The 21325-nt window shown below is 37.1% G+C and overlaps 2 protein-coding genes across 2 annotated transcripts in view; one reads left to right on the top strand and one right to left on the bottom strand.

Moving 5' to 3' along the window:
- Positions 1–558: 558 nt before the first annotated feature.
- PSMC2 (proteasome 26S subunit, ATPase 2) lies at positions 559–14856 on the top strand. Its single transcript, XM_036761706.1, has 12 exons — positions 559–1023; positions 2515–2552; positions 5693–5774; positions 6246–6345; positions 7309–7440; positions 10299–10371; positions 10765–10860; positions 11558–11722; positions 12586–12673; positions 14074–14276; positions 14368–14464; positions 14554–14856. The coding sequence occupies exons 1-12, from the start codon at positions 954–956 to the stop codon at positions 14709–14711; spliced, it is 1302 nt and encodes a 433-aa protein (XP_036617601.1). The 5' UTR covers positions 559–953; the 3' UTR covers positions 14712–14856.
- Positions 14857–20283: 5427 nt separating this feature from the next.
- SLC26A5 (solute carrier family 26 member 5) overlaps positions 20284–21325 on the bottom strand; it is a 69777-nt gene continuing 68735 nt past the window's right edge. Inside the window, exons 19-20 of the mRNA XM_036759982.1 lie at positions 21083–21137; positions 20284–20590 (exon numbers count right to left, since the gene is read on the bottom strand). Of these exons, the coding sequence (XP_036615877.1) occupies positions 20406–20590; positions 21083–21137 (240 nt within the window). The 3' untranslated portion in view covers positions 20284–20405. The remainder of the gene's footprint in view (positions 20591–21082; positions 21138–21325) is intronic.

Genomic DNA, 21325 nt, shown 5'->3' with positions numbered 1-21325 from the left:
TTTCCTTGGAGGGCCACATCGCTACTGTTGTTCAGTCCTGTCCAACTCCTTGTGACCCCATTTGGGGTTTTCTTGGCAAACATACTGGGGTGGTTTGTCATTTCCTTCTCCAGCTCATTTTACAGATGAGGAAACTGAGGCCAACAGGGTTAAGTGACTTGTCCAGGGTCACACAGCTAGTAAGTTTCAGAGGCCATTTAAGTCTTCCTGACTCCAGACCATGCTCTGAGCCACTGTGCCACCTAGCTGCCTCACATTGCTCATCAGCTGGTTTTAAAATTCACTGACCGTCAGAGCTGGAAGGGGCCTCAAATGTCATCTGGCCCACTGGTATCCGAATAAAAATCCTGCTTAGAATTTAAGTTCCTTGAGGGCAGAAAATGTTTCATTTCATCTTTGTATTTCCTACTTTGTAAATGTTTGTTGATTGATTTCTTCCCCCCCCCCCCTCCACCAGACTGAGCTAAGGACGGTTTTTTCTCCCCTTTGTTTGTATCCTCAATGCTTAGCACATTGCCTGGTACATAATAGTAGCTTAGTGAATGCTAATTGACTGACGACACATGACATGTGGCCATCCAGACTTTGCCTGAAGACCTGCAATGGTGGGGAGCTCGCGATCTATAGGGTTAGCGATGTGGGGCAGCTCTGAGTGTTAGAAAGGCTGGCCTGGGATGGGGTCAAACAGAGCTTCTCCTGGACCAAGGCCCCTGGGACCGGGCAGATCAGCCCCAGACGGAGAGAATGGGACGCCCCAGGGAGATCCCAAGTGCAGGAGGCCAACTCAGGCCGAGCCTGTTCCGATTTCTCTCCGAAAGCCCCCAACAGCGCCAGGGCCTATGAGTTGCGGCCCCAGTTCCACAGAGGGACCGGAAATGGGGTAGGACCGCCGGAAGTCGGGGGAAGGTGCTGTGTAATCGCTCCTAGGAACCGAGGTAGCTACGAATCCCAAAATGCCGGATTACCTAGGTGCGGATCAGCGGAAAACCAAAGAGGAGGAAAAGGACGATAAGCCCATCCGAGGTGAGCGGAGCGGAGCTGCGTGGGCAGGGAGAAGGGAAAGCGGGGGATGGGAGAGGTCTGTCGCGGGTCGGCCGGGGGAGGAGAAGGGGCAGAGGAAAAGAGGGAGCCCAGGGGTGGGGGGGCAGGGCTTGGGGCCCAGGCCGCGGCCCCCGATGCCTCGGCTCTGCCCCTCCCCCGACCTCGCCTCCCTCCCTGGCTCGCCGGGAGGGTCCCGGCCTACCCCTGTTTTAAGGGAGGTGATTTCATGCTATGTCTGAGGTCTCTTCCCCCCTCCGGGATCATCATTAATTCATATCTGTCCAGCCAACGTGAATTGAGCGGCTACTGGGCGCTGAGCCCTGGTTAGGAAGCAGGAGGGCTACAGCGACCACCTTTTCGGCCTTCGTGGTGTGGCCGGGGTGGGCTGGGGGATGACACGGTCCTGGGGGTGTTTGATCCCCAAGTGTGTTAGAGTGAGGTGGGGGCGAAGTGCTATGGGAAGTCTTCAGGGAAAAAGGTTATTGCTGGCTGGGACTGGAGGGGTCAAAGGGAGTTTTCTCGGAAATCCGTTCTTAGCCAAGGTAGGATTTCTTTTCATTGTAGCCACATTAAGTGTTCCCTAAAGCATTAAAAAAGGTCATTTTTCGTGGAAGTGTTTGGAGAATGTCTAGTTTCTTTCCCATTTGCTTTGTGCTATTTGCTCCTGTCATAATGATTTGTTGTCTGGCTAGGATCCTGCAATTTAGATATGAAAGGGACCTTAAAACTCCCCTACCAACCCCCCCACTCTTCCCCAAATCTAGGAATTTTACACATGAGGAGAGTAAGCTCCCAGAGAGCTTAAATGACTTGCTCAGTGCCTCACACCAAGTGGTAGAACTGGGGTACTTTTTTTTTTTAGGAGATTATGGAGTATCATATAACCAAGAATGATTTTTGATCCCTCTTGCCTTGGGCATAATATCCAGTTGTAGTAACAGCTTCCTTATTTTGTCTTTTCCAGGTTTTTATTTTGATCAAACTGTTGCTGCTCCACTCATACCTCATACTCATACTATATTTCTCATATGTGTTCCTTTCTTCCACCCTGGCCTTATCTCCCGTACTTTTAAATATCTGTAAGTCCTAGCACCTTTTAAAAGGAGTGCTTCTTCCAGCTCCTATTTCATATTTTCTCCTTTCTCTTCTTGGAAGCATCTTTTAAATCTGGGAACCCAAGGAGTTTCCAGGACACCTATTGGAAAACTTTATCATAGAGATTTGTGTTGGAATTGACCAACCAACTTGCAGTTTTACTCTTTGGGTTCAGTACCTTAATGATAACTATAATCATTGTTTTATGTAAGTGGATCATATTTAAAGTGAAGAATTATCCTTAGATCTGTTGTATCTAATGAAATTTTCACTAAAATTCCAAGGATTTTTTTTCTTGAGATGAGTCCCTTAAAAAAAATAAAAACACGGCTATTGTTTTGTGATCTTAAAGCTAACATGTTGTCTCTGTCCTTTCAGCACTGGATGAGGGTGATATTGCCTTGTTGAAAACTTACGTAAGTTACTTGTATTACTGTAAAATATGGGAATGTTAAGTGTAACTCAGAGTTGTAATATGGTACTGCCCTTTAGTAAGCATAATTAGCATGTGGATAATAGGGAAAAGAAATTAATTTTTCAGTTTTGTGTTTGAAAATATTAATTATTTTTGGATATTTTCTCTGAGTAGACAAAAACTTCACATATGTTTAGGTATGGATGAAAGTAAACTTATAGGTAGCTCATGGCAAGTCTTGAAAATAATTTCATTGAATATGTCCTTAGTCTTTTATATCAGAGGGTATGCTGTTTTTTTTAAAAAAAAATTGAATAATGTCAAGTCAGATCTCAGCCATTTTAGTAGATTAAGCTTATCAGAATAATAGATTTTTCTCTAGAAGAACAGATTTCTTGTCCTATTTGCATTCTGGCAAACATTCCTTACCATTACTTACTTCACTAAGTTAATGATGACGAAAAGGTTTCCTGATGTCATCCTGGGAACTTTCATGTTGGACAAACTTAAAAAGGTGGTTGTTGGTATCTTTTGTTATCATCTCCCTTTCACATGTATTCTTTTCCTTCTCTGTGAGTCATCTTTTGTAACAAAGAATAAAAAAAAGGGATAGACTCTTTAATAAAGGGTATGATTACTAACTTCTTACTCCAAAATAATCTAGGAGGAATGGCATATTTGTTGAAAGGAAGATGTGATCTTTACAAGAAGAAATTGTATGCACATTGATATGTCAGGTTCCAGAAAGTCTTTGCCAAAGTTCTACATCAAACATTCGAGGCACAGCGTTGTCATAGAGATTGAAGAGGCTTTGAGATAATAAACCAAGTCTAGGGAATTAATATTTCTCTGTATGTAGGAAAAATAAAGAGTTGATCTGCTAGGTATCGATTCCAATATTAGATTTAATTAGTACCTTTGTAAATTAACTAGATCTCACGAAAGCCCTACTCTGCTTGTTGTAAAATCACATGGGGTCTTTGAAAGTTATGCCAGCAGAATGCAAGCTTTGGCAGGGCTTACCAACCTAAAAAGGTTTTGTGTATAGGCTCAGGGATGGCTCATAGGTGTATTGCCTGAGGACCAGCTTAGCGAGGCTCATCATCAGGTTGGTCACAGAATGATGGATTTTTTTGGCTACAGCAGCTCTTGAAGATCATCATGTAATTAAGATATATGTGATCTGCTTTGGTGGGGAGAGTACCCTTGACCACTGACAAAATTACAGATACATGAAGTATAGATGAACTGATGAAGAGAATGCATAGTGAAACCCTTTGGTTCTCAGGTAACACTAGGTATGAAATGCCAAGTGCAGGATTAAGGGTTTAGGAGGTCAGAGATGACTGCCATATGTTGATAGACTAACAAAGTTTTGAGACTTTTCAGTCTGAAAGAACAAAAACAGAGAAGGGGTGTGACTGGAGGCTATAAGACCATGAGGGAGTGGGGAACTAGGAATGGAGGCAAAGTAAACTTAGTGGTAGTCATCCCTCCTCAGACACTTGACATACTTACTAGCTGTGTGACCTTGGGCAAGTCACTTAACCCCGATTGCCCCTGCAAAAAAAAAAAAAAACAAAAAAAACTTAGTGGTAGTCACTGAAACCAAGGTGACTAGAACAAGGGAATATGTTGAAGTTTGAAAGAGATTAAAAAAAATAGCATTGCTTCACATGTGGGCTAGTAAATGCGTGGAACTCTCATAAGAGGTGGTGTAAGCTAAAAATATAGATTCAAAGGAAGTTTAGATAAATAAAAGGAATAGACTCATAATGGGGCTATTGAAGAAAATAGCAATATTCTTAGCCTCTAGTGTTGACAACTTAGAGAACATCCATGCTATGCTTCAATATATTTGATGTCTGCTTGAGAGAACATTGGGTAAGATCTGTATTTCTCAAACTTTTTGGTCTCAAGGACCTCTTTAAACTCTTTGTTGAGGACCTCAAAGAGCTTTTTTGTTTATATGGGTTATAGCTATCAAATTTTACTGTATTAGAAATTAAAAAAAAGAAATTAAAGTGGATACATTTTTATAATATTTATTCATTTAAAAAACCAATAATAAACCCACTCCATATTAACATAAATAACATTTTCCTTGAAGAATAACTTTTCCAAAATAAAAAAAAAAGCTAAGAAGAATGGTACTGTTTTACATGTGTTTGTAAATCTCTTTAATGTCTGGCTTCATAGAAGACAAATTGTATTCTCATATTTACTTCTGCATTTAATATATTATTATGTTATTTTGGTTGCATCATATGACAAAAGAGAGTCAAATAATGTCTTAGTATTATTGTGACAGTAATTTTGATTTTGTACATCTCCTGAAAGGGTTTTAGGGATTCGTATCTGTTTTCAGATCATGCTTTGAGAACCACTGGACTAGATGAGCCACGTATATATAATGTGGCAATTTTTATGTTCTGACATGAAAACTAAAACTGTTGTGGATTGCCTTGTTGGAACTAATCCTTAACTTGATCCTTAACCATAGTGATAACACTATTGCCTGAGATTACATTATTTAATATGTGAATTAACCATGCCTTTGGGTTGGCATACCTTCCATAGAAGTAGGGGTTTGGGAAAGAAGAGGATGTGAATACACGTATGTATTTATGAGTTGGATGCCAATCATATCACAATAGTAAAATACTGAGATTTTATAAGTAGCTCAGAATAAGAAATTATTGTCTTTTCTTTATAAATTATTACACAAATTACTTCCTATTATATGTAATCAAGGCTATATGTTTCTGTATTTAATGGAATTTGACATAATTTACATAGGAGATGTTGATTTCTACATTAATAATATAGAGATGAGTGAAAAATATAACCTTTTACTATATGTTGTCAATCTTTGCCCAGTTTGCATTGTTAAGGCATCTAGAGTTTTTGATAATGCAAGGCACAACTTTTGCTTATAACCCTGAGTAGTAGAGGGTTTGACTGCATTTGTAGTTGGAGGGAATAGTGTGAAAATGATACAGATATTATATTGTCAATCATAACCTTGGAGGCAGTGAGAAATAATAAAATCGTAGATCTCCCCCGCCCTAAATTGGATTTTTAGCTATAGTTTACAAGTTATAGTTGTTTGGACTAATTAGAATTACTTTTTTGTTCTAGGGCCAGAGCACTTATTCTAGACAGATCAAACAGGTAGAAGATGACATCCAGCAACTCCTTAAGAAAATCAACGAGCTCACTGGTATGTTTTCTCCTTTCTTCAGGAATGATGTGTGAGTTGGAATTTGAACTCAGAATTCACTTTCTTTAAATGTGTATTTTCTGGATTCTTGTTTTTTTTTTTTTTTAACAAATTGAGTTTCATTTTATTTAACTAGCAGTCTGTTCCACTGTCTCATATAACTGTTTACAATGCTTATGTATTATGATACAGCTACTTTCCTTAAGATAGACATTTTCTAGACCAAATCCTAGTTTAGTAGACTTCATCGGATGAATCTTGGTTTTATTATAACAAATAGACTACTGTCTACGGCATGGAAATATTTTTATTACGTGGAGTTTATCTTATTGTGAAATTGTTTTAAGTTATTTGAAATGTAATAAATATTACAATCACAAATTTTAAATTTGACTTTTAGAATATGGATTGATACTTGTTTCAGAGCAGGCTAATATAACACTCGTCAGTGACTTTAATATTCCTTTCCAGGCATTAAAGAGTCAGACACTGGCCTGGCTCCCCCAGCTCTTTGGGATTTGGCTGCAGATAAACAGACCCTCCAGAGTGAACAGCCACTACAGGTTGCAAGGTATTAATGCCGCTGTTGATGTGTTCCTGACTCATTTTGTCTAAAGATAAGTCTATTAAACTTCACGAAGTCTCTGATACATAACATTACTGTCTATTAAGAGTCTCATTCTAAATCCAAAGAAAGTTAAGCTTTCTACAGAAATTCTTTGGAGTCAACCCTTGGGAATTGTTGACACAAAGGAATTGTTTTTTTGTTTGATTTAGCAGGCTTGAGAAACTTTATACAGTGAAGCTTTTTAGTAAAATAGGATAGAAAAATAAATTCTTTACACAGGTATTTTTCTGATTTGTTGGTCAGGTGAATTAGTTAAAGTGGTTGTTTTCTCTATACAGTGTCTTTTGTTTCATAAAGTTTGAGTTTATTTTTACCATCTTCTCTGGGTATAGAGAATTATGGAAATATAGTATATCCTTTATTCATTATTGTAAATATGTACATATATTGATTTCTTCTGTTACAAAGAGCAGCATTGTGACATGAGGAGAGGCAGTGTTAGCCTAGTGTAGAGAGGAGTGCAGGCCTCAGAGAGAGGCACACCTAGATTTCAGTTCCATTTTTGATACTATCTGTATGATAATGGGCACATCACTTAAGCCTCTCTGATATTAACTTCATCTGTAAATTAAGGAGAATCATAACTGAAATACCTATTTCCAGAGTTGCTACAAGGCCCAAGTGACAATATACGTAAAGCACTTTGAGATATTTCAGGCTGTTAGAACTGGGGTCAATAGGATATGCAGCCTTGTGTTTTACATTGTTTGTCATAAGGTATCTTGAGAAAATGATTCCTTTGATCTTATTTACTTTATTTAACTCTGCAGTTTTAGTTTTCAGTAATTGAGACCTTCAGGTCTCAATTTACTTTTGTATGGTATGTTCACAGTATAGAATGTACCAGTTACCTTGTTACAGTATGGTATCCTTTCCTTGCTGTAATCATAAGTATTTCTGTGCTAGGTGTACAAAGATAATCAATGCTGATTCAGAGGACCCAAAATATATTATCAATGTGAAGCAGTTTGCCAAGTTTGTGGTGGATCTCAGTGATCAGGTAGCACCTACTGACATTGAAGAAGGAATGAGAGTTGGGTAAGATGTCTGTTTACTGTTCTCTTCTTTCACTACAGATACTTTGACACAGTGCACGCTTTATTTTGAATGAATTTATTCAAGGCCATTGCATACCAAGTATTATTATCAATGAAGTACTGCAGTTGGGTCTCCCCCTTCTCTTGCTGCTTATACTTCTTCATCACAAACTCCTTAAATCCCTTCAGTCTGCTGTAGGTCCCCACCTTTCTGCTGAAACTCCCCTCTCTAAGGTCACCAGTGACCCTTTCTTTAAAAAAATTGTGTTATTGATGTGCTTTGTTTTTTACCTATCACCTCTACTTCATGAGAAGTCTCTCACAGCTAAAACAATTAAGTAAAACTAATCACACAGTGATCATATCTGAAAGTGCATGCAGCATTCCAAGTCTGTGGCAACAGCTCCCGAACTGTATTTAAGAAAAAAATAACAGAAATATGTTTTCTTTCCCTCTCATCCCCTACTCCATTGGGAAAACAAAAGAAAAACAAATTTCTTGTAACATAAGCACAGTCAAACAAAACAAATCCCTGATGATTGTATAGAGAAACACATATACTTGGATGTGTGTGTTTGTATTCTGTACCCTAAATCCATCACTTCTCTGTGATAGGTTACATGTTTCATCATTGACCCAGTTTATTCTATAACATTAGTATTATAAAAGTGAACAATTTTGAAAACTTTTGTAAACTGCTAAAGAATGAAATGAACATAACCAGGAGAACAATTTATATAGTAACAACAATATTGTAAACACAAACAAGTTTGAAAGCTTTGAGAACTGTGATCAGTGCAATGACTTTATTACTCCAGTGGAGCAGTGACCTTTTAATTGCCAAATCAGATGACCCTTTCTCAGTCCTTATCTTCTTTGACTTGTAGCATTTGACACCATTAACCAGCTCCTTGGCTTTCAAGAGTCTACACTCTCCCGGTTCTCCTTCCATTCTGATCTGTTTCCTTTGGTGATTTGTAGGTTTCTTGCCCTCTTGTGTGCTTGTGTCTAAAGACTTTCTCCACATCCCTTTTCTCTATACTTACTCCTATGATGATGGCTTCTGAATCTGGATATCCAGCTCTAATCTTTCCCTTGAGTGCCACATCTTCAGCTGTTGGACGTTTTATTTACATGTCCTGGTGGCATCTGAAATTTGTGCTGCTTAAAACTGAACTCATCTCCCAGCTTTTCTTCCCTACTTTGCTGTTTTCTTTTGCTGATACCCCCATCACCCAGGCTCAAAACATCAGAATAAACTTTGACTCTTTCTTCTTTACACCCCTTACATCCAAACAGTTGCTAAATCTTCCGATTCTCCCTCTACAGTATTGCTTTCCCGAGATAAGCACAGGTCTGGCCATATCATGTCCCTGCTGAAAAGCCTTTAATGACTCTGTGGCCTCTGTAAAATACAAACTTCTTAACTTGGTATAGAAGATCTTTATACTCTGCCTCCAACCTGCCTTTCTGGCCATATTTTATACTACTCTCCTTCATGTACCACTTTCTAGCCAGAATGGAAAAATTTCTCAATTTTGTTCTGTACATTCTTTATGTGTTTGTAAAAGCTATATCCTATGCTGACAATAAGCAGACTTGTTTCTGCCTCTTGAAATCTTTCTTTTAAATCCTGACTCAGGTCCTGTCTCTTCCAAGACCCTTCTGTTATCATGCTTATGATACAGCTAGGTGATGCAGGCGATTGAGCTCTGGCCCTCGAGTCACAAAGACCTGAGCTTATATTTGGCCCCAGATACTTACTAGTTGTGTAACCCTGAGCAAGTCATTTGGCTGCTGTTTGCCTGTTTCCTCAGTTGCAAATTGGGGATCATGTAACAGTACCTATTTCCCAAGGTTGTTGTGGAGATCAATTGAGATAGATATTTGAAGACTGCTTAGCACAGTGCCTGGCATATGGTAGGCAGTAGGCACTTATTAAATAATTATTTCCTTCCTTTCCCCCTATAGCTCTTTGCCTAGAGCTTTCCTCTGATCTCACATTATGCTTTATAGTAGACGTGTTACATTCTCCTTCCTGTCACACCTTACCCTTGAAATGATAAGTACCATGAGGGGAGGGGACTGTTTTTCATCTTTGCATACCCCCCTAGCACCCACTAGGTAGATACTACATATTTGTTTATTTGAATCCCTCTACTTGCTCCCATTCCTCTATCCCCAAGCTGATTGGTTATATCTCAGTGATGGCTCTAAATACCAAAAAGAGTCAATATAGGAATAAAGCTTAAGGATAAGGACTTTGTAATTTAGTTTACCAAGTCACTTATATAGTTTGACCTAGCCAAGATAAAAGGATTTTGGTGCTCATATGACATGGTAGTTAGATGTGAATAAATTCCAGTCCCAGCACTGTCACTAAATAATTGGGTGATTTTAGGAAGGCCATTTGATTGTTTTTTGTCTCTGCCTTAATTTTCTTAAAGGGTTGTTTTAAAGATCAGATGAAATAATAGATGATACTGAGTCCTTATTAAACATTTTTAAAGTGCTATACAGAAGTAAAATATATCAAAATATTAAGAAATTTCAGCTTGTTTTTGTCGTTACGGATTACTCATTAGGAAAATATTTGGAAAATTATATTCCAATATAAAATTTCAGTCATAATTAGTTATTTACAACAAATGCACTATGTAAGGTCAGGATTGTGGCAAATGGAGATTTGTTTGACTTGCCTAAGGCCATAGAATTATTTTAACAAATATTGACTTATGCTTCTTTTCTTCATCTGTATTTAGTCTACCAAACCATGTTAGAGCTCAATATAAGCATGTTGGCTTCTTTTTCTGACCACTAGAGAATGTCTGAGTGAGGCTTTTTGTTTTTCTCCCTCAGTGTGGACAGAAATAAGTATCAAATTCACATTCCCCTGCCTCCCAAGATTGACCCAACAGTTACCATGATGCAGGTAAGTTACTATGAGATAGGAAAGAAAATGTCTCATTTTCTTTGAAGTATAATTGCATCCATCATGAAAAACTGAAATTTGTGACTGGCAGACTGTTCATATATATACATTAATGTATTAAAACAAAACCTGTGAACTTTCTCTTAAACGGGTTAGTAGTCTTGCAAAGTAGTCTAAAAAAAGGGTGCATTGCAAACTATTGATCAGCTTACATATTTTCCTACTCCTAACAACACAGTAAAATTTAGGTTGTTTGGGAGTTCCAAGGCTACAAGTTTCATTTTTATTGAAGTCCGTATTTGCTTCAAGTTTCGCTTTTGGGTTATGGTCTATATTTTTAAGTAGGTCACAGAAGTGAAATTTTAAAATATATTGTATATTTTTCCCTCTTAGGTGGAAGAAAAACCTGATGTCACATACAGTGATGTTGGTGGTTGCAAAGAACAGATTGAGAAGCTAAGAGAAGTCGTTGAAACCCCATTGCTTCATGTACGTGGTATTTCTATTCAGCTTTAAATTGTTTTGCATGAAGTGATGATTGAATGTAGCCATTTTTTGAGGCTCTGTAATTTAATGATTTCTTTCTTCATAGTGTAAGCAGTTTAAAAAAAAACAAACATCCTTTGAAGTAGGGAAGAAAAGAAGGTTGATATGGTCCAGATGAAAAGCAGGAGAAGGTTTAAAGGTTTTGAGGAGGGGGCATATGATGAAAAAATTGAAGGAATTGTTTGTTTGAAGATGAGAAATTAAGATATTACTTACCTTTTGATGTATTAAAGGGTTATTGTGGAGCAAAACCAGTAATTGTTCTAAAGATAGCAATAGAAAATGGGTTTAAATTAAATTGGAAAGTTAGACATAATATTGAGAATTGGACATCATATGAAGCTGGGCTACTTAAAATAGAGAAAAGGTACTAAGTTTTCTGTTAAAATTTTATCAAAATTAGCATGAAATGTAAGTTTTTAAACTACTTTCACCTTGACATTGTGAACAGTGAGAACAACTTTATGATGTTATATAGACTACATAATAATGTGACAGTTCTTTGCATCCAAGGCCAGAGAGTAGATAAAATTTCTCATGTAGATAAAGTACATAAGATTTAGTTTTTAAAACTTTGGTCTTAAATAAGCATATACAAAATTCTCCCTTATGCATTAGTATTAAACTTTTGTCTTTGCAGCCAGAGAGGTTTGTTAACCTTGGAATTGAACCCCCCAAAGGTGTGCTTCTTTTTGGTCCCCCAGGGACGGGAAAGACTCTTTGTGCTCGTGCTGTTGCTAACAGGACAGATGCCTGCTTCATCCGAGTTATTGGATCTGAACTTGTGCAGAAATATGTTGGAGAGGTAAAGTTAATTTATTATGAACAAAGCAACAGATCTGGCAGGAGATTTATAATGCAGAGTATAAAAAAGGAAAAACTATTTACCTGGATCACTTCTATGGGCCTGGAACAAGACAATTATTGAATGATTAATAATTGCATTGTGTAGTTAAGCAACTCAGAAACTATGCTGCTTTAATTAATCATACTTTCCAGTAATTTTGGAGCAGCACGTGCTCGCTTGGAACCAGTCGAAGGATGCTGCTTTCTGTGATTCTGGTATTTAGAGCAAATACACCAGAAATGCAATACAAGTACAAGGAGAAAGGGGCTAAAGTAATATCTCACTCCAGCAATCATTGTTTATATACAGTGTTAACAATTCTAGCTGTATGAAACAGCCTGGGCTCTTCGTTCTTTATCATTGGTTCTTTGAGTGGTCTATGTGGCAGTGATGAATTTGTGAATTCAGAAACTTATACTGTAGGTGTAGGTAGGGATTGAGAATTATGGAAGGGGAAACAGCTTCTATCACTGATCACTATAGGTAAAATTACATAACAGTGAATACCAGGCAGGAGTTCCATTTATTGGAATTTTTATGTATAGAATATCGTATGTCATAAGTGGACTTTGGTCCAGGTTTGGGTTTTTTTTAAGGGACATTAATCTGACCTGTGTCATACTTAGAGGTATTACCTGCTTTTAATAGGTGACGTGGTCATGAAAATAGTATTGTGTAGATGATTAGATGAATCCCGGAAAGAAGGTGTTGTACTTGGGCCTCAAGGAAGCTGATAGAAGCACTGTTTTTGTTGGGTTATGCTTAAGGTTTTATTAAGCTGACTCTGAGTTATGTGTCTCAACTCATCTTTTTCTCACTAGGGGGCTCGAATGGTCCGTGAACTCTTTGAAATGGCCAGAACCAAAAAAGCATGCCTTATATTCTTTGATGAAATTGATGCTATTGGAGGTATGAGTAATATTTAAGAAAGCTACTTTGGGGTCAGAATTTGCAAGAGTTATAAGGTGAAAATATAGAAATCTTTATAGTATATAAACTGTGCTGTATACTAACTTATTTATCAGCTCTAACATGTTTGAGATACATACCTCTGTGAAGACTAATATTTTAAGAGAATTACATAAGAAAAAATGGAATAGACTGTATTTATATAAGCTTCTTGAAATAACTAATAGAGAAGGGCCTTTTTCTTCTTCTAAGTGTACTAGGCTCTTTAATACTTAGCTTAGCATACCATGAACCATTTAATGGTGAGAATCACTTAAATTAACAGTGAGACCTCTCTGTAATGCTAGTGTTATGCACAGTTTTACTAATGTCCAACTTACAAATTAATTTACACTTGACTTTTTTTATGTATAGTTCCATTTCAGGGTTCCATTAGTATTTATAGCTGCATGCTTATGTGACTTGAGCTGCTTTTTCCACTATTAATTTTAAAAAGCTACCCTGTTATTCCATTCCTTATATTACATATAGAATTTAGAGAGCTTTAGAGAACTATTTTTTGTGATGGGGAAGGGCCACACCTGACTTAAGTTGGGATATATTCAGATTTATGCAGTTCTAAGTTGTGTTATAACAATGTTCTGCTGTATTAGAAATTTTAAAAGATCCTAAGATCATAGATTTAGAGCTGGAAGGGACCTGGAAGACCATTTAGTTTGACCCCTTATTTGTACTGACAGCAGTAAAGTGGAAGAGTTAGAACACTTTCCACTGTGCCTACCATGCTGGAGATGTTCAGTAATTTAGGAAGACAATACAACATACATTGTTAGTACGCTTTATACAGGATTTCCATGTTATAATGATATCCAGATATGTATTCAGATGTTCCACAATAAAAGTAATTTTTAAATGGAAATTTTGTTTATCAGGCCATTTCAAATGCACCTATTTATAGGAATTTTATGTTGAATAAAGCTTCATGTTGAAACAAGATTTATTTTAAAGAGATATACCTGTTCTTCAGTAGGGGAGAAGGGGGAAGAAATTGACCTATTATTCCCTTAGGAATTTGAATATTAAGCATAATGTTCCATGTTGACATGTGAATGATTTTAGAATTTGTGAAGTCTCAACCCTGTCTTTGAGAAGAAGAAAAGAATGGAGCCAAAAAACACAGGAATAGGCTAAATTTATTTACCAGCTTTGGAATATATTTACTATAAATGATACATAGTTTGCAAGATTTTTTGTTGGTATATTGAGCACTATTTTTCTTGCATGCCTTTTTCCAACATAGTGAATACAGAAAGTAAACTTGATCAAATTATAGAATAGTATCTACCTTTTATGAAATACTGTTTTTGCCAATGCAGCCTAATAGTTTTCACCCTTTTCAGGTGCTCGTTTTGATGATGGAGCTGGGGGTGACAATGAGGTGCAACGGACCATGTTGGAACTTATCAATCAGCTGGATGGATTTGATCCTCGAGGTAATATTAAAGTACTGATGGCCACCAACAGACCTGATACTTTGGACCCAGCATTGATGAGGCCTGGGAGACTGGATAGAAAGATTGAATTTAGCTTACCTGATCTGGAGGTAAGAAACTTATTTTTACTTTAGAAGTACTTCCTCCTCCTCCCCCGCAACATTTCTGTGATTTTAGCAACGTTTATTTCTCTGTTTTTAGGGTCGGACACATATTTTCAAGATTCATGCTCGTTCAATGAGTGTTGAAAGAGATATAAGATTTGAGTTGTTAGCACGGCTATGTCCCAATAGCACTGGTAAGTGAATAGTCCTACTCATTGCTTGATTATTCTGTCCACTTTGTATTTATTCAGTATCTGAATAAAATTACTTTTATATTTGAAAGGTGCTGAAATCAGAAGTGTTTGCACTGAAGCAGGGATGTTTGCAATCAGAGCACGAAGAAAAATTGCCACTGAGAAGGATTTCTTGGAAGCTGTGAATAAGGTCATCAAATCATATGCCAAATTCAGTGCTACTCCCCGTTACATGACATACAACTAATCATTGGAAATTTCCAAAGTATATTGCTTCTCAATTAATTCTCAATTGGAATAACTTGTTCTTACAAAGAAAAATCTCAGTTACATAGACCTGTTTAACCATCATAATTAGTGCTTAATATACAAATAAACTTTTTCCAAAGTTTGTTTTTTTCTTTTTTTAGACTCACTTTTTGTGTAGGAAAATAAAAGGGGAAAAAGTTTACAGAAAGATTATTAAAAGGTTTTCTGTTTTTTTTGATACCACAGTCACTTTAGGTCTTGGTGTCATCAGGATATAAAAATAGGAACCACTGTGGTGGGTTTGGTAGCATGTCGAGGTTTTCTCCTTCTGAACATATTTTTTTTCTTTTAACATGAAGGGGGAGTACTTGATATCAAGTGGTTTTCTACAGTTGGTATTGATAGGCCATGGAATGACTAGAGTCATTCAATGTAAAGCCTTTGACTAGAGTGACAAGGCAGAACAAGATCCCTAACAGTATCACTCACCTTTGGATAATCCACAATTGGCTGTATAAATAAGCTGGCAAGTGATGTAGGTTGATGGAGTCTCAAAGTGCCAGTCCCTCAACTACACTGGCTGGAGAGATTGTCTCTTGCTCAGAGCTGTAGGTCTCCCTGCTGTGGTTCACCAAGTGTCTTCCCTCATCCCCCAAGCCATCCTGCTGTTCTGTTATCTGCATGGAGGCTTTAAAGCTAAATTTCAGCTCCATATAAGGAAAAATTTCCTGTGAAATTGAAGCTATTCTAAAGTCTTAGGGAACCCCCCCTCCCCCGCTTTTGTTGGGAGGTCTTCAAAGAAAGGCAGGGTGATCCCTTGTTGGGGATGTAGAAGCAATTACTGTTAAAGTCTAGTTGGATTTTATGGCCCTTGCAGCTCTTGCAGTCTGTGATGCTATGATTTAACAATTAAAATTCATTTTGGAGAGCTTGCAGGTACTTTTGAAGGTCCTTAATTAGGTATTTTAGAGTAATTTTTGCAACTAGCTTATTCAGCAAGAAAAAAAGATGGACAGGTATTTTAATTGTATGTTACTTAGGACCTGAGTTTGAAGTTCATATCTATCTGTTTAAACTTGGTCAAGTTTCATAGCCTTTTTGGTCCTGAGTTTCTTCTCTGTAAAATGGGTTAAAGGGGTGGGGGTGGGGTTTCAAAGAGTTGACCCTCAAGGTTGCTTTCAGCTCCAAATCTATGAGCCTATGAACTATGGGGGGAAAAAACCAACAACAACACAGGTATCCAGTAGCCAAATCTATTTTAAATTCACAAGGAAAAAATTAGAAAAAAAGGAAACTGCTTTATACATAGTTTTAAAAATTAAAAAGGTATCATATACTGACATTTGAAGCTCAACCATGATTTTCATTCTTGATGCTTCACACAGAAAAAGGATCAGACAAATCCTGCTTTTCTTTTTCCTACTTCTAGTCATTCCCCCTGCCCTGTACCTTTTTTGAATTGTAAAACAAAGTAAGCCAATAGCAGGTTAAACTGAAAATATCATATATGATTGAAGAAGTGTATGGAATAAGCAGAATACCTGAACTTTGTAGTGTTCTGATTTAAGTAAATTTACAATTAGGGCATGTTCTCAACAATTTTTCACATATACCTATATGATGTTAGATTCTAATAATAAATGCAAAAGTCAGCATTAAGCTCATCTGGAGATGTTATAAGGAAGCTTTTGCTTGTAATGGAAAGAAAGTTGAAATAGGTTCTGAACAATTTTTGTCTTTGGTTCTAAAGTAGAAATTCAACTTCTCAGATATCAAGGAGGCAACTGATTATTTTAAGATGTTGATGGTTTTTACCAAATAATAGTTAACAGCTTAACAAGTAATATTTTGTATTGTATCTTTTATGACATGCAGCTGGCCATTGGTAAGTTTTAATTAAAGCTGAGCCTTTGGTCAGATATATTACACCTGATTTAAAAAAAAAAAAAACCTCTTCCTTTGGGAATATTTGATCCATTTTTTGGGAATGTTTCTAAGACCATATTACAACGAAAACTGGGACGTACCTGTAAATATTCAAGAATGGACAATTAAAAAAAAAAGACCAACATAGGTGAATATCTCAACAGTACAGGTGTATCCCACTGAAAAAATGACGTATGAAAACCCACATTTCAAAGTCCCTAAAATTAGTGGATGTTAATTCAAAATACAAAATTCTTCCAAAGAAGAGTCAGTATAGATACTTATAATTACTACATTTTCTTTAATACCTTTAAAATGGTGTGGGTGTATAAAAACTTGTTTTATACACTTTTTAAAACATTTCTTATACAAAATGTAAGGTACATCGGAAGAATTATGAGCCATTCTTATTCCCATGTGCTTCTGTGAGCATAGATTATACCCAGTCATTTGGATAGTCAGTATAGACCCTGCTTTGAGAAATGATTAAGCAGGTAGGCTACTTGGAATATTGCTGGCTTTTGAATGTTTTAACAGTATTATATTGTTTTGACTTGAGGTATTTCAAAACAGTATTACAGTTGTTATTTTACCTTGCTGTGTTTTAAATAGTTTGTACTACTTTCATCTGTCCTAAGCTCTTGCTTACATTAGCAGGAATCTGGACACACCAAGGCAACTATTCCTCCTAAGTATCTTGTTGAAAGTATACAGGTATTAAGAAGGCCCAGAGCATTTTTGTATTGGTTATAGCAGACGTAGTCAAATGTCATGCAGTCTTGTATGATTTCACAGTTGAAACTGCATTATTACCTTTAAAGGGGCAGACGCGCACACACACGCACACACACACTCTCACCCCTTACTTGGGCAGACATTTTTTCCCATCCCCACGTAGGGGCACACAGAAGTAGACACAAACCCCTTCCCCCAATCCCCACACAAAGGCACACAACCCTCCCTTTCCCTCCCTCCCCCACAACACACAGAGACACAAACCCCTCCCACCCCCCATCACCGGGGCCAAATTTAATTTATTGCCTCCTCCCATTCTTTAGACACACATACCTGGGAAGACAATATACTTCCCATACCAAAAATGTCAGTTATCACATACAGAAATCACATTTTTCTTCATTTCTGTAGAGGCAGCTACATGAATAAGGAGGTACATAGGATATAGTATTTGAAATAAAGTCTGCAGGAATAAGCAGCATACAGGAGGACCCAGAGAGGAACCATATCCATCCTCGTGTGCTTGAGCTCTGAGAGGCAGCATGGATGGTATGGAGAGTATTAAACGTCTATAAAGACATGTTCCACCATGTGCTAGCTGTGTGGTGAGCGAGTAACTTTAATAGCTGACATTTACATGGCACTTTAAGGTTTGCACAGTGCTTTGTATATGTTATCTCATTTTATCCTTACAACAGCCTAGTGAAGGAAATAGAACACATATACAAGATGTGTATAATATTTTTTTTTCAGCTGAGGAAACAGGTTCAAGAGATCTTAAGAGACTTGCCCGTGATCACAGTGTCAGAGCTGCACTTTGAGCCCATCGAGATCATGTTTCCAAGCTGAACAGCGTTTCCATGATACCAGTGCTTCAATAAACCTCTTGGGTTCAGTTTTCTGTTCTGCAAAATGGGGAAAATGCTCTACCTACCTTGAGTTAGAAGGAAAGCACTTTGTAAACTGTAAAGCACAATATAAATGTGAATTGCTCATTACTGATGACAACCCTCCCACCAGCTACCTGCAAGACTGTGTAGAGGAAGCGTCTGTCTGGGACTGAGAATTCTCTGCCTCTTGCTGAAAGTCACATGCATTCATACACTGACATCATACCCATACTTCTGTATAGATCAGCAATGGTAACCTTACTTGGACTAGGACTTGGGCAGGCTGTATTGGATGACTACTTTTGTCACAGGTCTATCCTTACTACAAGAATCCTCTAGATTGCAATGGTGGGGGAGAGCCCCAAACCCATTAATAAATTGCTTGGAACAGAAATTGGGTAATATTAACCTAAAAATCATCCATGACTTTCTAAATATGAAGGCAGAATGATATGAAGTACGGAAAGCCATAGAAGTAGCAACTTAAATGTCTTGGAGTATCAAAGCAATAAAGAAAATAAAGCCCCCCGTATAGCAAAATCCCTAAATCCCACTTGCTGTAAAAATAGGTAATTTTAATATATCCCATTTGCTGTAAAAATAGGTAATTTTAATATATCCCATGATCCTGCATAAACGTTTTACCCAAGAAGGGACCTTGAATTTTGGGTGTAACAGATTTGAAGAAACAAAAATAACTGATTTTAGTAAAATACATTCCCCTCCCCTCACACAGGACCTTCTCCAACAGTTTTTATATACACGTCAGAATTGTGTTAAAAACAAAGAATAGAAATAATATGATACAGAAATAAAAAATGCAGAAAAGGTTAAAATACTGTAAAGGAATCAAATAGTTAACCAGTCAACAAATATTTAGCACCTACAATGTGCAAGGTACTGCTTTAAGACCTTTATTGGTGCTAAAGCATATGTGGTCCAAACCACATCACATCTCTCTTTAAAATCCTTATTAAGTTCTGTTTGAATTGCTGATGCTGAAAAAGATGACAGACCTTTTAGAAGACGGTTTCTAGAATAAACTGAAATTTTGTAACTACATGCTCTTTCAGAAGGCAGTCTGTATCAGAAAGCAGATGTATCTGATCTTGTGTATTATGGTTACTAAGGAAAAGACAATACAAAAAGATACCAAAGGATACCAAGTTAGGGTAGGTGGAAGTAGCAGTAGTAAAGTGACTAAGAAATATTTTGATTTGAAGTAAGGGGAGAAGATTTAAGATTTCACGTAGACCAGCAATATCACATTGCTATATACTAATCTGGAGAAGAAGGAAAGCTAGAAACCAAAGGACAGACATCTCTTAATCTGGCATTTCTTGTTAGGCTGGCTGAGAAAGGGAGACACCAGGGAATTAGAAGAGGAAAGCTCACTGTTGTCAGGAAATGTGCTCCCTTTGCTCTAAGGCCTTTCACCTGATTCGATGCCAGCAAGCAAATAGGTCTCATCACAGTGATAAGTAGAGTAATAAGTAAGAGCTGTAGGTAGCAACATGGCCTACCGTAGCCCAGCTACTATAACATGCCAGAAAGGAATTTCCGCTTTGAGTGTAAAGATTCAGGATGAGTTGAAAGAAGTGTTTAAAATCTGAGGACAAAACCAGGGTCAAATTAAGCTATGACTGATAACCTATATTGCCGAGAAAGGTACCAAACTGTACCTACCTACTTCACTCATTTATGCTTTGTTACATAATGAAGTGTTCTACTTTTGTTTTTAAAAAAGTACTTGAATAGCAAAGTATGCTTTTCTCTGCCATTCAGTCATGTCTATTAGAAGGCTATCTGATCAGATTGAAAAATCAACCAATACACCTCCACTCACCTGGCAGGAGCTCATCCTCATTAGAAAGGAACACTGTATATACCAATTGTATACAGCAGTAGATGTATTTTCTATGCACAAAGCTGCAGAAGAGATTGAGTAATTTTTTTGGGAAATGATTGGATAGAAAAAATACAAGTGACACATCTTGAGATGCTTCATTCACCCTCCAAGTCAAGCAGTTCTCAACTAATAGAATTTACCTACAAAAGTTAGAATCCTTAATGTTTGGTATTTCAAAATGTCTACCTAGTTTCACAAGAGGTTTTATAATGCTAGGTGTTTAATGCCTCCTCTATGTCTCCGGGTCAACGATTGGCTCCGAGTCCTCCTCTGGAGGTGGGGCTAAGGCTTCTTGCTGTGCAAGGGCTTCTCGAACTTTAGCGCCTAAAACTGCATCATGAATGCTGTGGAATAGTAGCTCCTTTACACAAGGATTCTCAAAAAACCTGTTTCGAGTGAGGTCATTCACAACTTGGGCTGGAAGAGAAGAAAAGCAAATTAATTCATCCCTTAGGTTTCATGTTTGAGCATCATTTCTAAATGTGTGTGTATGAAAAACAATGTAAATATATAAGTACATATCTCTATATATGATATACATGATGTAAAACAGAAAGGGTAATCAGTTAATAGCAAAACATTCCGAGTTTATTGAATAGAAAAATAAAATTGAAACTATTTTATATTTATGGCCATCTTCAAATAACTCCTAAAGCTTTACCAGCCCAGAACAAAGATGAATTAGTCCATATTTTTCCCAACCCAGCCTTGAGGAGGTATCTATACACAGATAAATAGTTAGTTTTAACTTCTGAGTGGTTAATTTTCAAACCTGGTTTTAAAGGTGATTTTTGGTAAATGACTTGCTATTAAAAACTTTAAAAAGCTAGTAAACTTTTCAAAACACATCTATTAAACAAAGGAACCAAAAAATATGCTAAAATTTCTCCCAGGTTTTTGTCTACTTACCACTGCACGCAGCTAAATATACGTAAATACCAACATCTCCATATTCTTTTAGGATCTGTAATAGTATTAAAATAAATTTAGTTTCTACTGATATATTTCTATGTCAATTAATCAATCAATAGGTATTTATTAAGCACCTACTATGTATCAGGCACTGAGATACAAAGAAAATGAAACAGTCCTTGCCTTCAAGGGACTTACATTTGATTTAGGAGGACATCAGGTACATATATAAGTACTTGT

This window comes from Trichosurus vulpecula, chromosome 5 (assembly GCF_011100635.1).
Source record: "Trichosurus vulpecula isolate mTriVul1 chromosome 5, mTriVul1.pri, whole genome shotgun sequence".
NCBI classification, from domain to species: Eukaryota; Metazoa; Chordata; class Mammalia; order Diprotodontia; family Phalangeridae; genus Trichosurus; species Trichosurus vulpecula.
Note: the sequence above shows the minus strand (reverse complement) of the source record. Positions and strands in the feature narration are given on the sequence as shown.

Bases quoted from the DNA above. Each gene is read 5' to 3' on its own strand.
- PSMC2 (XM_036761706.1), top strand. From the start codon at position 954: ATGCCGGATTACCTAGGTGCGGATCAGCGGAAAACCAAAGAGGAGGAA. The intron at 12,674-14,073 runs GTATGAGTAATA...CACCCTTTTCAG, and splicing joins TGAAATTGATGCTATTGGAG to GTGCTCGTTTTGATGATGGA. The intron at 14,465-14,553 runs GTAAGTGAATAG...TATATTTGAAAG, and splicing joins GCTATGTCCCAATAGCACTG to GTGCTGAAATCAGAAGTGTT.